At 45.0% G+C, this 15444-nt stretch overlaps 1 protein-coding gene across 13 annotated transcripts in view; it reads left to right on the top strand.

The window, feature by feature from the left end:
• The window catches only part of ARMH3 (armadillo like helical domain containing 3), a 132698-nt gene that overhangs the window by 4591 nt on the left and 112663 nt on the right, over positions 1-15444 (top strand). For 8 of the 13 annotated variants that reach the window (XR_014227906.1, XR_014227907.1, XR_014227908.1 and 5 more), the window contains exons 2-8: positions 7735-7846; positions 8320-8376; positions 8491-8637; positions 10794-10901; positions 12030-12122; positions 13004-13078; positions 13761-13847. Coding sequence is in view for 9 of the 13 variants with exons in the window: in XM_082309464.1 (XP_082165590.1) it covers positions 7735-7846; positions 8320-8376; positions 8491-8637; positions 10794-10901; positions 12030-12122; positions 13004-13078; positions 13761-13847 (679 nt within the window). In the remaining 4 variants the exon portion in view is untranslated. Of the gene's footprint in view, positions 1-211; positions 361-908; positions 1348-6492; positions 6515-7024; positions 7128-7734; positions 7847-8319; positions 8377-8490; positions 8638-10793; positions 10902-12029; positions 12123-13003; positions 13079-13760; positions 13848-15444 lie in introns of those variants that run through there. The other 5 variants (XM_082309466.1, XM_082309468.1, XM_082309470.1 and 2 more) reach the window with 5 other exon arrangements.

Genomic DNA, 15444 nt, shown 5'->3' with positions numbered 1-15444 from the left:
GGTGCGGGGAGGGCGGCGGGGCCGCGGCCCGGGGGCGGCCGCCTGCGAGGCCTCGCAGGCGGAGGGGCCATTCTTTACCGGGGGGGTGGGTGCGTCCTCAGGGAGAGGCGAGCTCCGTCCGGCCCGGGGAGGAGTCTCCCCGCCGCCGCCCTTGCCCGCCCCGCCTGCCGCTGCCGCCGGGAACCGATCCCGGGGCCGCCCGGGGAACCGGCGGGCGGCGAGACCCGGCGCTGACAGCACCCCCCCGCCTACCCGGGGCGCCGGCGGCGTTAGGACCGCGCGGCACGGCCGCCCTCGGGGCGCATGCGCGGCGCGGCCGGCGGCGCCTGCGCAGCGGGAAGGGGAACGGCGCGCCCGCAGGTAAGGGCTGGGGATGGGGGGGGACGCGGCCCCCCCACCCCGCGGGGCCAGGCCACGCCCCCCGCCGCCCCTCCTCAGCGGCCGCCCCGGCCCCGGCCCCGGCCCGGGCCCGGGGCGGGTGGGCGGCACCGGGGCTCTGCCGCCTTGGGGGGGGTCTCCGCGGGGCGGGGACGCTGCCCGCCGCGAGTGGGCCTCACCCGTGAACCGTCTCCCGCCGGCGGAGCCCGGCCACCCGCCCGCCGCTGGCCGCGCCGGGGTGCGCCGCAGGCCCGGCTCTCGGGGCGCTGGGGGCTTACTCCGGCCTTTGCCGGGGGGGGCTGGGGGGCGGCGAAGCCCGCTTTGCCGCAGCCCCTTTCACGGGCCGGTGGCCCCGGGCTGTGTCAGGGCCCCTCGCTGCCCGCCCCGCCCTGCCGGGGCCTGGCCGCCCCCTGGGGACTTCGCGGCAGCCGCTGCTGAGGGAGCTGTCGGCCCTGTCCGCGCCTGCCTGCAGCGCTGCTGTTACCGGTAACGAGGCGTTACCGCCGCCTTGCCCCGGCGGGTGCCTGTGGGTGCGGCGCAGCGAGCGCTGCTGGCCCGGGGAGGCCTGGCGCCGTGGGCCGGGGCTGCCCAGCCCTTCGGCTCTGCCGGCGCAGCTGCTGCTGGGCCGCGGCGTCAGCCGGCTGCTGGAGCGGCTCGGGTTCAGGCTAACCCTGTCTAGAAAAAGAACGAGCAGGTCCTATTCTGTTATCATTGCTCATCCTAAGGGTCTGGTTGACCTCACCCCCGTCCTACAAGCACTTGTATCGGCACAGCAAAGGGGAGCAGTAAACAGTGGTAAAGGAGTGGGAACTTGTTCTGTTTATTATGCTGAAAGCAGAGGCAGCTTGCTACCTAAGCCAGCTTGCAGCCTCAGTCAAAACCCTGTTGCGTATGCCACTGTAAGAAAGTTTGCTCTTCAGCGGAGGCTGTAATCTGAATATATGATGAGAGCCAATTCGGGCTGAGCAGGTGGGTGGAATATGCAAAGCAAGAAGATAATTTGGATCATTGCGATATGCGGTGATTGCAGTTCACCAGCTGTTTGAGCTCTGGTAGGAAGTGTGACAAAAATTTTTAAGAGGAATTTTGGAGGGGGAAAGGACATCATTTGGTTTTCCAATAGCCTAATCCTCTGCCTGTATCACTTAGGGCACTTTTTGCTGTGTGCAAAGAGACGGCAGGCGGGGTATATACAGCGTAAAAATATTAAACAGTTATTGGCTAGCATGCACAAAAGAAACAGTGAGGCTTTAATGAGCTGCTAGGCTAAGCATTCATCTGCTCACCGCCCCTGCGAACACACCAGGCAGCCACACAGACATCCCTCAGGAGGGGAAGGGTCAGCCTCTGCAGCCCAGAGTTGCTGAGTTGCTATGTTCTGGCTCCCTGGTGTTTTTTGGTTTTTTTGTTTATTTGTTTTAGGACTTGTACCTTTTTATGTTTGCATTTTTCCTCCTGAGTGCTTGTGCAACTAGTGGTCCATATCTCAAAAACGTTACCTCTCTGCAGCTCTACCTTTCTTATCTTGGCGTGGCTCTACTGTGCAGCTTCTTAGAACATAGCAGCTTCCTCAGAAGTCGGAGTCAAGGTCACGCAGCTGCGCTGTATTCAGCCTGGGCCTTGGATCCACGCTGACAGCTGAAGCCATGGGAAAAGGGCAGGGGAAGGTTGCAGGGAGAGTGTTTTTCTTCAGAAGGAAGACATCTGAAAAGGTCTCCGAGTGGCATGAGCTTTTAGGTGGGAGTGTAGAGGCAGTGCGGAATGTTTCATGGTGAACTAGGTGGGATGGATTCTGAAGGGCTTGAAAAGTGAAAACCCAAAGAGACTTTCTGACACGAGAGAGCTGGGCATTGTAGCCAGGCATATGGAAAGGAAACGTGATGAAATGAAAAAATTAATTTGGAAAAATCGTGTGAACAGATGGAGGTGGAAGCATGTGATGCTTGTCTAGATGGACTTGACAGGAAGAAGCTTAATTAGTTAATGGTGTGAAGTTGATGGATTGGGTGTTATTTTAACTGGACAGATAGAAATGAAAGGCAATTACGGATGAAGTCTTAAAAATGTAGCTTGGATGTTATTCTTTTATATCGTCGCTAAAGCAGGTGTAGTGTGAGGTAGTCTGTGGCTGTATCTGCATTAGGAAGTTGGTTTTCCTTTTTTTTTTTTAAGGGGGGGAAGAACAGGCCAGTAGTGGTGTAACTTCAGATTGTACTATGTGGAAGAACATACACTGCTACCGCTCTGAGCGGGACGGAGGGACTTGCTAGTAAAAACGCATGTACTGGGACCGTGCTGGAGGCTGTGTTGCTTGGTACTGCGGAAAAAGAGGTAGGATCTCTGTGGGTTTTTGTCATCAGCACACCCTCAGAATCTGTTTCTCGTTATATACTGAATGAAGGCACCTGGAAATTCTGCCAGATGGATCCAAGGCTTGTGTGCTTTGAGCATTACTGTTTCCCTTGTTGGTGGGTTGGGCACCTCACTGTTGTAAAGGGAGGTACAGTCTGAGCAGTTTTCATTCCAATGGACAATATAGAAATAAGGTTGTAAAGAACAGATGAAATACAAAAGCAGCGTGGATGTACTAGCACAAACTGTAACCGCCAACGCAGGAGTTGGCGGAGAATAAGCTGCAAAAGGGCTTACAGCAGGAATTTGGTCATGATGGTTGCTAAAGCCATGACCAAATCTAGCCCAACGTGTTCCTCCTCTCTCTGTTTTCACTAGTGGTCCTGCCAGGCTGCTGCTGGGTGGTCCTGGCAGTTTTAATACTGGAGCCTGAACTGGGTCAAGGCACTGTCTATGCCTTGGGGTTCATAAACTCTGGTGCTGGGTGCAGGCTGTCTACTGCTCCCAGTGATGGATAAGTGCTGGAGCCTGTGTTTTAACTGCCTGTTGCTCAGGTCCAATATTGACTCTGCAGATTCATCATGCGGATTAAGTGCAAGCTTCTCCTGGAACTTCACTGAAGAGTTTAAGGACTACTTGGTTTATAACATGTTGCTGTAGAAGCTGTAGGTTAACTTTTAGGCAGGGGTTTATCCCCCTCTCTTGCACAATCAAGGTAATTTTTGAACAACTTTCCTTTAGACTTGAGTGATATACCTCTAAAATACCTTGAAAGGCAAAGCGTAATCACACTGGGTCCCAAGCGCATGCAGTTGGTGGTGGGGGCAATTACTAGCCTTGAAGTATTTAAAGAAGCGAGTCCAATCTTAGTAGCAGTGGCAAGTCAAGGGACATTGGATTCTAAAAGCAAAAGTATCTCAGTTCTTATTCAGAGTCTTTATAAATATTGATTGAGGTCCAGGGCTTTGGCATTAACAAACTAATATGGATTACATCATTTGCACTACCTTTTTCAGACAGGGAATAAATGGTTTGCCAAGTAAGTCAATATGTGAAAATATCATTTTAGGTCATCTGTTGTTTTTTTTGTTTTTTGTTTTTTGTTTTTTTTTTTTTATTTAGCCAAGAAGTGTTACAGTATATTTTTTTGAGGGGTCTACACTGAAAAAAATACACTTATTGTTTGGTTGTATGTGGGGTTGTGTATATGCATCTGTAGTCTTGAAAACTTTCAGGTTTGTTAGCCTAGGCAATTAAATGCAAAATACAGTGCTCAATGCGCTGCATGCAAGATTACAGAAGTTACAAGTTTTGGATCCTGATGTCATTATAGTGTAGATGTGCATTAGTGTTACGTTCTCTACAGTAGTATTTTTGCTATTATAAGATGATCTGTGGAATAATGATAAGTCTGTCGAGGAGCTGAGTGACAGTGTGGAGCAGCTTTCAATGTACACAAGTCTGAGCCAATCTCAGACCCAAAATGTCCGGTTTGTTTTTCCTGTGGATATTCTAATGAAAAACTAACAGAGATGCGTTCATCGGAATGTCACATGTGTGGCTGGAATATCTGCTGTGAGTTCTGGAATGAAATGGAAGGGAGGTGGGTGGCTGGATGTGCTCATCCCTTTCTTCCTGACTGGATCAGCTGATCCTGGGGTTGATGACAGATAAAGTAAGAGTCTGCCTGAACTTCTGTCTGCTGTGGCTTTTATCTTCCTGCCTTTGAGCTGCCAAGACTCGTGCTCTGTCGAGGTTTCTTTTAGTCCCAGATGAAGCATCTTGGGTCTTCTGCTGCACAGCAAAGTACTTGCTGTTCTACAAATCCACATGCGTGTGCTTCTCGTGGCCCTGAGGGGTGGCTCTCCTCTGCAGTCGGTGACTACAGCAGGATTCACTTAGCCGCATCTGTTAATGGGACTGACCTATTGACAGAATAAATTATCCATTTGAACCTGAAATGTGGAAAATGCACTGATGCTTTTTAAACGTGATGCGTTTAAAGGATAATTGTTAACTATATTCGGTGTCGTCGTTTTCATAAGCTGTCATGGTGTCCTGATAATTTGACACCTCTACAACTTACTTATAAATATTTTGCACATTTAACTGTTGTTTTCTGCAGCTGCCTAGAAGGTCCCCATTAGCAAAATGCAGTTTCCTCTTTCTGTCTTTATGACATCTAGAAAATGTAATTGCATAAAGTGAAAAGAAAAAGCCATTTGTACAGCCTCATCATCATAGGTTATGAAACAAGCACAGCCTAATAAAGTGTTGGCATGAAAGGCGACTTTTACTTTTCTCCCCTTGCTCTTTCATACACTCATTTGTAGAATAGCAAATTATAAACAAGAACATTATTTAATCCTTGCCTCTAGCAGTCTTCTTTGTATGTGCTCTGTGCAGCTTTGGTTGAGAGAATATGAATTCCAGTCCCATTTTGACAGAGACTAGACTTTTCACATGATCATGCGATCCCTCTGATGCTCATCCAGCATCAAGTCTTTGTGTCTTGTGGGATTTAGATTTCTCTGTCTTCCTGGAAATGCAGGAAAAGTGTTAAAATGCAGCTCTCAGAGTCCAGGGACTAAGCAGAGCGTATTGATCCCTTCCCATTCACATACACATTTGCTGTGAGAACGCTGACCTAGAAGCACTGAGAGTTAGTTTATTAGTTTTGACATTGGGATTCATTAGCTGTAATTCAATTAGAAGCACGCTGATGGATGTGTTTGTATGCTGGGGCTGGCAGCTGCTTTAGGTTCAGAAACTTACGATTCTGGTTGGGAAATTGTTTTGTGCAGTCTTGGGTAAGATTTGTATTGCTAGGCTAAAAGCGACATCGTTCTTGATTTGGTTTTTAATAGATTTCTCTCTGTTTCCAATTATGCTTCTAATTAGAATAATGTCTTATTTCCCATGACAGTTTAAAAATAATGCAAAGTCTGTAAAAGAGAAGCTATCAGGATGATTGAATAATGTTTTCTTTTTCGTTTCTTAGACTGAAACCTTTTTCCATCTTAGTTGGCTATATAGACCTACTAGGCTACAGGAATACTTTTGATATTTACAGAAGGTTATGGTGCAGTAGTTGCTAAGCTGTCTTCTGTCAATGTGTCTTGGGGCTGTTTCCATTCTCACCCCAGCACACGCACCAGCCCTTAACCAGCCAGCTGTGCACACTCCCTTTCTAGCGGGAAGACAGAGCGCCTCTCCGCCTTTCTATATAAATATCAGCTTTTCAGGTGTGAGATCCGCTTCTCTCTGTCCTACCCTCTGCTTTCCCATCCAGGCAAAGCTCCTTCCCTTCACGCCTCGGGTAGGGTCTTTTGCAGCAGCATTGTTTCTCCAGGCCCAAAGATGTTTTCCTGACACTTACAACTGAGAGTTGCGGCTCAAGGGATGGATGTCTGAATAACCGACTCTGGGACCCTGGGAGTCCTAGTTGAGAGCATAGTTGTAGTTTAGGACAATCAAAAGCTGTCTGCAGTGGAAAGAATGTAGAAGAGATCTGGAACTGGCATTCAGTAGTTGCTGGAACTTGCTCTTTGAGGGAAAGACAGATCTAAACTGCTGTGGTTGTGGAAGGGGCTCAGGCAGTCTGGGATGGAGGCTAAATCCAAAGCTGTCTCCATGGCTGCCAGCTCAGAAAGCTCTGGGGTCTTAGATGCTGACTGCAGTGAACTTACCTCTCTATGCATAATTTAGCATGGCTGAGTGCAGCTACCACAAGAGCCTGCCCATGTTTTTCTGGAGCATGACTCCCGTCAAGCCTCTGCCTGAGGTATGCTGCTGCTGTGTGTGTAATTACCTTTGGAGGTACGGGAGAAAGGTTGGGAGCTCAGGGATATGAGAAGGGATGGCATTCCCTTTCTGCTAAGTACCTCTGACAGTGTTGCAGTGATAGAGGAGGTTAGAACAGTGCTAAAGCCGCGGTGCTTGCCACAAAACCTGTGATTGCAGAAAGATATATATTTGCAAGGTCAGAGTGGTGATGTGCTTTGTAGCGCCAGACACGAGGCTGAGGGTACATGGCAAGTCGTGTTCTGACTCTCAGCCCCTGGGATGGGTTGGCTGTCACAGAAGGTTCAGGACTACAGCTATGGTTGTTACTTTTTGTAACAGCTTGTTTTGTAATAACGATACTTCCTTTTTTTTTTTTTTAATAGGATAACGAGTAAGCATGAGACACCAATTACTTATAGTAAAACCTGTTTGTGTTTCTAGAAAGCCCTTTTCTGTCAAATGGATCAGGAAATTCATCTGGTTTAAAAAAAAAAAATCCCTGCAAAGCTTCTCCCCTGTGTTCCTCCATCCTCCTCCCAAAACTGAACCACATGAGATGCTCTTGAGGCTGGGGTTCTTCTCTGGCTTGATTTGCAGAGCAGCTGGCACAGGTGAGGCATGCCAAGGTGCAGAGGTAGAGATAAGCAAGGGTGGCAGGAGTGCTTTAGGGAGACTTTGCAGCCAAATGTTTCCTAGTGTTGGATGCCGCCGCAGAGTGCAAAAGCAGAATTTGAAGTGCTTTGGTAGGCAGCAAATTAAACAGATAAGAAAAGACTATTTCAAACAGTTTCAGGAGCTTTTTGTCACAAGATGTCCTTGAGGCTTGACCAGCGTCAAAAAGGACTGGGTATCCACTTGATAACAAGTATCACAGTTCATGCAGTGAGATTAAAAAATACATACTCTTCTAGATGTAAACTGCATTGGTCTGGATCATGAATCAGTTTCTAGCAGAGAAGAATTAATAAAATTAATCCATAAGGAGCTTATTCTGTATCTGCCTGTGTCTGGACTTCTGCTTTTTTCTTTGAAATGAGATACAGGACTAGATGGGACCTTTGGTCTGATTCCTTATCTGCTATAGTTATTAAAGGCCCTACTTTCAGCTTGTGAGAGACTATTGGTATTTCAGCTCAGTGAAAAAGTTGAGGCAGGTCAGATATGCCTTGAAGAAAAGTTCAAGTTTCCTTACCCTTTTTTGTCTATTCTTACCTTCAGGGTATACAGCATGGCCCAAACAGAGAAGAAAGGTGGGCTGCTCCGGAAATCTTCAGCCTCCAAGAAGCCATTGAAGGAGAAAGTTGTGTTGATGTATGATGAGATTTTCACGGTAAGGACTTGAGCATCTCTTCTTTCTGAAGTGTTGTGTTAAATTTTCTGGGTTTAGTTTGTGCTGAGGGCTCTGCATGGTGGATTCTCTTCCCAAGGTAAGGACTGCACAGTGTAGGCACATGCTTCAGGCTCTCCTGCAGTCCTGCAGAGCTCTGTATTTTGCTCTCTTCCTTGATGTCACCTTGTCCTGTTGTCTACCAGGACCATTTGTGATCTACAGGAGGTCGCAGCTTTCCAAGTATTTCTCAAAAAATAATCCAGAAAATAAACAGAGGTATCCCAATTGAGAGCTGCTTCTGTTTGTCCTTCTGTTTCTGGGAATCTGTGTTGACCGAATTCTATACTGTGAGACCACTTGGTCATCCAGTGGGATAATGCTGACTCTGAGCTACTCATGATAATGATTTTCTTTGAATTCTGCCTGAATGATTTCTTCTCGTTTGGTCTCACAGCTGTTCCTTTTCTTTTCAGACAGAGGACCCCAGTAAATGCAACCCTAGGTTTTGGGAGGAGCTGTTTCTCATGAAGGTAACAGGAATTGAACATCCTGCTTACGAAGTGGCAGACTGTCAGTGCAAGGACTTGCGTTTCTAAGGTGTCGCTGGTTGTGTAACATGCATGAACTGCTTCTTAACCTGACAGGTCAACTTGGAATATCTAGAAGGCAAGCTGGAGGCTCTGGATGGGGAAGAGTTAATGAAGATAAAAGATAACATCAACTGCTTGTTTCAGCACTGCATCCAGGCTCTGGGTGAGGAGCACCCAATCAGAGTGGTCAATGCATTACAGGTACCATGCTGAGAGACAGGGAATGCTCTCTTTTGCTTCTGATGAGGCAATATATTTGCTGGTGGTATCAAACATCTCGTGCTCGTTTCTTTGCTTCTGAGGAGAAATGATGACTACAGACCAGTTGCTACTTATTGTCTGTGGAGGTTACAAACATTCGTAGTCACTTTAGTCTTTGAAGAACAATAGCTTGTTTCAGAATTCAAGAGGATCTGGTGATGCAGGATGAAGCGGATGGCAATAGGGGGACAAGAAGGGCTTGTTCACACTGCAGGCTGTCAGTTTGGGGGCTTAAGAGTACTCTGTGTAGCTTTGTCTGTATTCTGCTTTCTCCTGTTCTCCCTCATTTTAGCCTCCATATGGGTCAAAAATGAAATAAAGCTCTGGAAAAGCTAGTGTCAAATTCATACAGGGGACTGTCCCTGTTGGACACTTCCTAACTGAAAGCTGTGAAGAATTGTCACCCAGAATTAATAGCCATTTTCCTGCAGGTGGCTCTTACCATAGCTATGCTGTCCCATGTCTTGTGTGGGAAGTTCCCTTCCTCAGTCTTGATCTTTGATGTTATTAGTTCACACGCTGATTCTTACAGTTTGGTAAATGCATTTGTCTCTGCTTCTCTCAGCTGTAGGAATATAGCACATGAATTTCAGGTTTGGAGAAGTCACCTGTAGGAGACATTGGACAGGCAGTAAGCTGGGACAACTTGATTTAAAACGGAATATGTACACCTCTGACATACAATCTTGCATTGTTTTATTATTATTATTTTTAGAATTAGTTTGAAAGGATGCTATTAAATATTGTAGTTATAGCTACATAGACAGTCTAGCCCAGCTCTGAATTCCCAAGCTTGTATTCAGGCTCTTGGCAAAAGTTAGGCTGGGGCTCAAGTCTAGAATCCTGCTTTGTGAGTGTAAACAGGAACCAGGTAACACATCCTGAGCTCGAGTTGGGATAATGTTCCCTTAATCAGATTGCGTTCATGTGGAAAGTGATCCTGAAGACAGAACTTATTTAAGCAGTCTTTTCTTGAGAACAACCACGGTGACCAAAGGTTTGTTTAGCCCAGTATCCTGTCTCTGACAGTAACAAAAAAAAGGATGTCTACCTTACCCTTTTGCTTCTGCATGGTTCCAGGTCTGCTGATTCCTTGAGGTCTGCTTGTATCCAGCTTTACATCTTCTGAAACTAATTATTTCTCACAAGCGAATTTAAGCTGGAGTCTAAAACTGCAGCGGTTAAATTCCTGCTCATTCCCCTCTTCACAGACCTGAAAGGTGCCTGATGACAAAAGTCACCCCTCTCTTGGGACAAATGAGACATTTGCTGTCCATAAGTTTTCCAGTGTCTGCTGGAAGCATAGTGTGCTGATACCTTTATATTGTCAGTGGTCTCCAAGAACTCTGTATGAATCAGTAATCCAGTGCCTGCAACAAGAAAAGTGAAGGAGGTTACGTTTAGTGGGAAGGTTCTTAGAGCCCCTGAGGTATTAGGAAAATTTAAGCTGCCTAATAGCCTTGGAGACATTTTTTCCTCCTCTTTTTTTTTTTTTTTTTTTGGTTTTGTTTTGACAAAGAGACAGATTATTGGTCAGACTTAGTATAGCAGTGTGGTAACCAAACAGAAATTTGTGCTCTCTATAGCAAAAGCATCTGCTGTATGGACAGGCATAATGTGATAAACTATGTTGTATGCTTGAAATAAGAAATTAATCTGGAAAGCTCTAAGGCATGTCTATCCATATACTGGACACTGCTTCTGCCTTGCAGTTTCCTGATCAGTATTTTTGGCCTTAAAGCCACGCTCAGCTATTTTCCAAATATCGTGGTCCTGTCTGGTACAAACTGGGTCTGGACAGAAGCAGCAGTAAGATTACCTTTCCTCAGAGTGCTATGAAATGAAGGAGCAAACAAACAGGAAAAATGTGGACAAATATATTCTCCTCTAATTTTTTTGAGTTTTCAGCATCCAAGATCCTCCTTAGAAACAACAGAGGTGGAGGAGAGGTCAGACAAAATGTATGGCTTCCAGGCTGGTGGTATTGATTTAAATATCTGTGCTTTGCCAGTGCTAGGAGAGGGTCTTAGGGCGGGTTTTGCTATTGAGTTGTAGGTGTTGCCTTACATATTGCCCTCTGATTTTTCCCTTTGCAGACTTTGTGTGCATTGATTCGGGGTGTCCATCAGAAGAACAAATCCACTTCTGGGTTTGACATCATCAACATGCTTGTGGGTTTTGATAAGGCAGAGCTATGTATGAAGGTGAGGCCCTGGCAATGTAGAGAGAAAGTTTGCACAGCAGCCATGTTGCAGGGGCAGTCACTTGTAGACAGGTCTGTCTGTCATGGTGCAGCTTCTGGGGGAAATATTCCAGGCACTTATTAAAAACAGCTGTCCTGAAGTTCTTTACCTGCTAGTGGCACAAAGACACTTGGGGTCCCCGTGTTCGTTAGTTATATGACAGAGCACTTTTCCTTCTTTTCCTTTAGTTCCGTGCTGTGCTGTCACTATGGTTAAGAAATCTTAAGGCCAGAAAAGGTTGCCACAGGCCATTAGTACCTAGTATTGAACTTCATACCTTGTGCTTAATTTTTAGCTGATAGTCATGTCCTGTATTCTCACATTTCCATCAGCACATGTACCATTTTAAATTTATTTGGTGCTCTTCACTGTGAAGATGTTGAATTTTGGGAGATGACAAAGTAATCAGTGATAAAGCTGAATTCCTGTTTTATCTTTCATCTCTCTGCAAAAAGTAGTAATTTTTCATCTCTCTACAAATAGTAGTACATTTGGGGAAAATACTAAGTAGTAACTTGCCTATCAGGGCTACATTTTTCCTTTAAGAATAACTGTATTATTTGTAACTTAGTATTTGGAAAACAGTTATTTATGAATATCTGTCAAACAGCTATATAGAATCTATTTTTAATCATAACTAATATATGTACTATTAAATTGGAGACATGCTGCGTACAAAAAAACTCATGGTGCCTATAAGTAAAATGGAATATTGAAAAAAGCAAGCACTGTTATTACTGTCTTGCAAACAAAAGGAAGATCATATTTGTACAGCTCAGAATTACTTTGTGAATTCAATCTATTGTTATATGCATACAAAAATCTCTCATGCATCTAGAGAAAACTCTTGGAAAATGATCATGATGTTATGCCTGTAGTCATTAAAATGTAGTTAACACAAAACAATGTTGAGAACCAATAGTGTGAATATGGCCTGTGTAACAGTAGCAATGGCTCAATTATTGATTCTGGAATAACATGGCTTTACATTGGTGCTCTTGTATTTCAATCTCCTGAAAAGCTTTTTATAACAACCATTTCAAATAATTTTAAATATTACTTTTAAATAATGTGATTGTTCTTCTTCAGAATCTGATGGAGAGCTTGGACTCGCTCCTCTGCGCAGAAGGTTCTGAAAGCCTCAAAAGCTTGTGTCTGAAGCTACTTCTCTGCTTGGTGACGGTAAGTGAATACCAGCTGTATAATAACTTAAAGGCTTACACGAGCCACATCTTGAGGGATGGTACTGTCTCAAAACTTGAGCAGAATGCTGCAGTGTGAAGCTTAAGAAGGGGAAAGAAATTGTGAATGAGAACAAGGGTGAGCCCAGAATATGCATCATTACTCTAACCACAATGCCAATACAGACAGCAGACTTTTTTCACCTCATAAGATAGGTGCCAACTGGGGCAAAAGGGGAAGAGACACAGGAGGAGGTGTCAGTTAGATTCACAGGGTTTTTTTAGGGAAAAAGGTGTTTAAGAAGTGTCAGATAAATAGAAGGGGAGCAGAGGAGAGGGGTTGAGGAAAGATGGGAAATGTGGAGTAGACAAGAGTGGTGAGGATATAAAGAATGAGGAAGTTGGAACAAATGGCCACTCATCATCTCCTGGAGATGGTCAGCTGCGAAGTATTTTGGCTGCGATAAGAGATAATTGGGTGGGGGGGAGGTCTTCACTGCCCTGTTCAGGATGGGAAAGTCCTCAGTGGAGCATATGCGCCCTGTTTTTTCATTCTCTGCCTCCTGTGTAGCAGCCTGCTTCAGCTGCTGATGGCTGCTGTCGCGCAGCTGTGTAAAATATCAATCTGTAGAGGAAAGGGGGAGCTCTTAGTGCGTGGGTCATGCTTCTTGCCAGAGAGAGGGGTGGGAGGCAGGACAGATTTCTTTTACTTCATGTCTAGCTCCACTGCTAGTCACACCTTGACTTGCTGACTAAGTGTGAGGTTCTGGATAAATGTGCCCATCTGGTAGTAGAACTCTTCTGTTCTCAGTGTGTGCCAGAGGCAGCTACAGCATCATGAGAGGCTTCGGGTGAGATTTTAAAACTTGTGTTTGTACTCAGGTGACAGATAACATTAGCCAGAACACCATCCTGGAGTATGTGATGATTAACAGCATATTTGAAGCTATTTTACAGGTAAGGGTTCTTCCTTCTACTGCAGGAGCTCTTCTTCCATAGCAAGAGCTTTCAGTGAAATATTTGCTTTTCAGATTTTTCAGTGCAGCGTAGCTGACTGGCACTGTGTGTTGCTTCCATTCATAGCTCAGTCATAGATTTATTTTTTTTTTAAATGCTGTTTCCTCTTTACTCTAGTCTGCTGGTTTTAGTCACTACTGAGTATTTAAAGTATTTTCACTTGAGACATTTGTGCATAGATAGAAGCTGAACAGATTTCTGGGCTAATTTCACAGAGAATTCCTGTATTGGAAGAACTCTTTTCAAAAAGCAGTCTGGATATATTGAGTTTTTTTCTGCTCTTTGATAAATTATACTTTCTAGAAGTGGAACTGGGCTTGGGGAAAACCGGAAAACTTGCACAGATAATGTTGGTGATGCACTGAGATACTGTCCAGTGCTGTTGAGAAATATATTTGCCCTTTATGCCCAGAAAGCCTATGTGCATCCTCTCTGTGATAAATAAGCTTCTCTGTGCGCAGAACTTCTTGGAAGCACCAACACTCCCTCAACCTTAAATATCCTGTTTCAACTAGGACATAATTTGCTGTTACGCATGTATTTCGCGGCCATGCACTGTCTGAGAGTCACTGCAAGCTACCTGAAGCAGGCCCCAACAGAACAGTGTGATTATTTATTCCAGATCCTGTCCAGCCCACTTAGTCGCAGGGAACACGGCTATGATGCTGTTGTGCTTCTTGCCTTGCTGGTCAACTACAGAAAGTATGAGGTAGGTATTCTTCTGGATAACAGAAACATCACTTCTCTCTACTTTATTAATTTACGCTGGCCTCTGGATTATTAAGGCAGCCTATGGTACAGTTTTTAGCAGTACGCACTATAACATTTATCAGGGTATCAGCACAGAGCTCCAGAAGTTTTGCAAGGGAGTCATATTATGCGAACTGTATCTGTCTCTGATGTATGTGTATAATCAAATGCGTATGATATTCATACAGCTCGTTTTGTGCAAGCATGAAAGAAACTACCTAGGGGATTTGCATTTCCTTCATGAAAGTGTTCTGAGGAAGGTCCTTTTGGAAGAGTTACTCTTGTGCCAAACTTGCATGCTTGCCTCTGTGTGCGTGACTGTGCGGTTATACATAATCTCCAAAGTAAAATGAGCTGTCAGTTGTCTTGGGCTTCAGACTGAATTTGTGATTCAGAGACTGAAAGAGCACAGATCCCCAGAAGAGATGGTGAAGCTGAGACCAAAGAATGAACTGAAACATCACAGCTAGTATTTCCAAGAGAAGTCTGTCTCTATCTCTTTGACTGGTTCCTCTCTGAGACACTTTATTAATCTTCCTTTTTCTAAACTGGTTGAGCTAGTTTGTGGTGTATTCCCATTTTTTCTGTAATTCATCACCTTGAAAAAGAAGCATTTCAAATGTCAAAAAAACACCTAATATTGGCTTTTCTTTGCATGAGGCATGATGCTTTAATGTTCAATCTTATTTTTTTTTCCGTAATTGGGAATATCTTAATGTACTTAGACTGGCAAAAAATGTGAAAGTGCTGGAATACCCCCTCCTCAGCAGAATTACTAGGAGGGGGCGGGCTCCAAAACCTATATGGTTTTATAATAGATCTTGTTTTGAATTATGAATAGATCTAGAGAATAGGCAAAGACAGGAGCTACACTTAGTGTCAAAGTAATCCCTGTTAATTTTTCATTCCTGTGAATGTTGTGAAAATCATGAATTACAGATTCTGTTCAGCAGTCTGTGCGGTGGTAGCATGGAACAGGAGCGTGGAGTTTGGTTTCAGTATATGGCCATGAGGGAGAACTGTTGGGAATGATATCGGCAGGGTTACTGATGAGGGCAGACTGGAAAGACCAGAGGTCTCATTGCAACATTCAGCTCAAAGGGTGGAGAGCTGTGTAGTCCCATCCCTGAGCTACGGATCCCTGTGTACTGTATAGTTTATGTCCTTAGTAAGGGAGGGTGCTGTGAGTACGTAAGACTTGTCCTCTGCTCTTTGCGGTAGTTTTCTGTAGAGTATTGAGTTGGGGTTGAGTGCTTTGGAAAACATTGTCCTAGATGTCTTCAGACTGGGTACCCAAAAGTAATTGTGCTGATGTTTAAAAAGTACAATCCAACCTGAGGCAGACGCATAGCAAGGGGAATTTCAGCTTGAGTAGTTCCTCTGGCAAGGTTGAAAGCAGCTTGAAGAAAGGTTTTATATGATGGCTGCCTGACCCAGCCCTTTGTAAGCAGCGCTACAAGCAAAGCCTGTAGTAACGTAATCGTAATCTTTGTCCTTAAGTAGAATAGCTGCTTTCATTTGCTGCTCTTTGGCCCTTAGAGTCAGTTTGGTGGTTG

The sequence above is a fragment of the Platalea leucorodia genome (assembly GCF_965183815.1).
Source record: "Platalea leucorodia genome assembly, chromosome: 4".
Taxonomy (NCBI): domain Eukaryota; kingdom Metazoa; phylum Chordata; class Aves; order Pelecaniformes; family Threskiornithidae; genus Platalea; species Platalea leucorodia.
The sequence above is the reverse complement of the archived record's forward strand: the minus strand, read 5'-3'. Positions and strand labels throughout refer to the sequence as shown.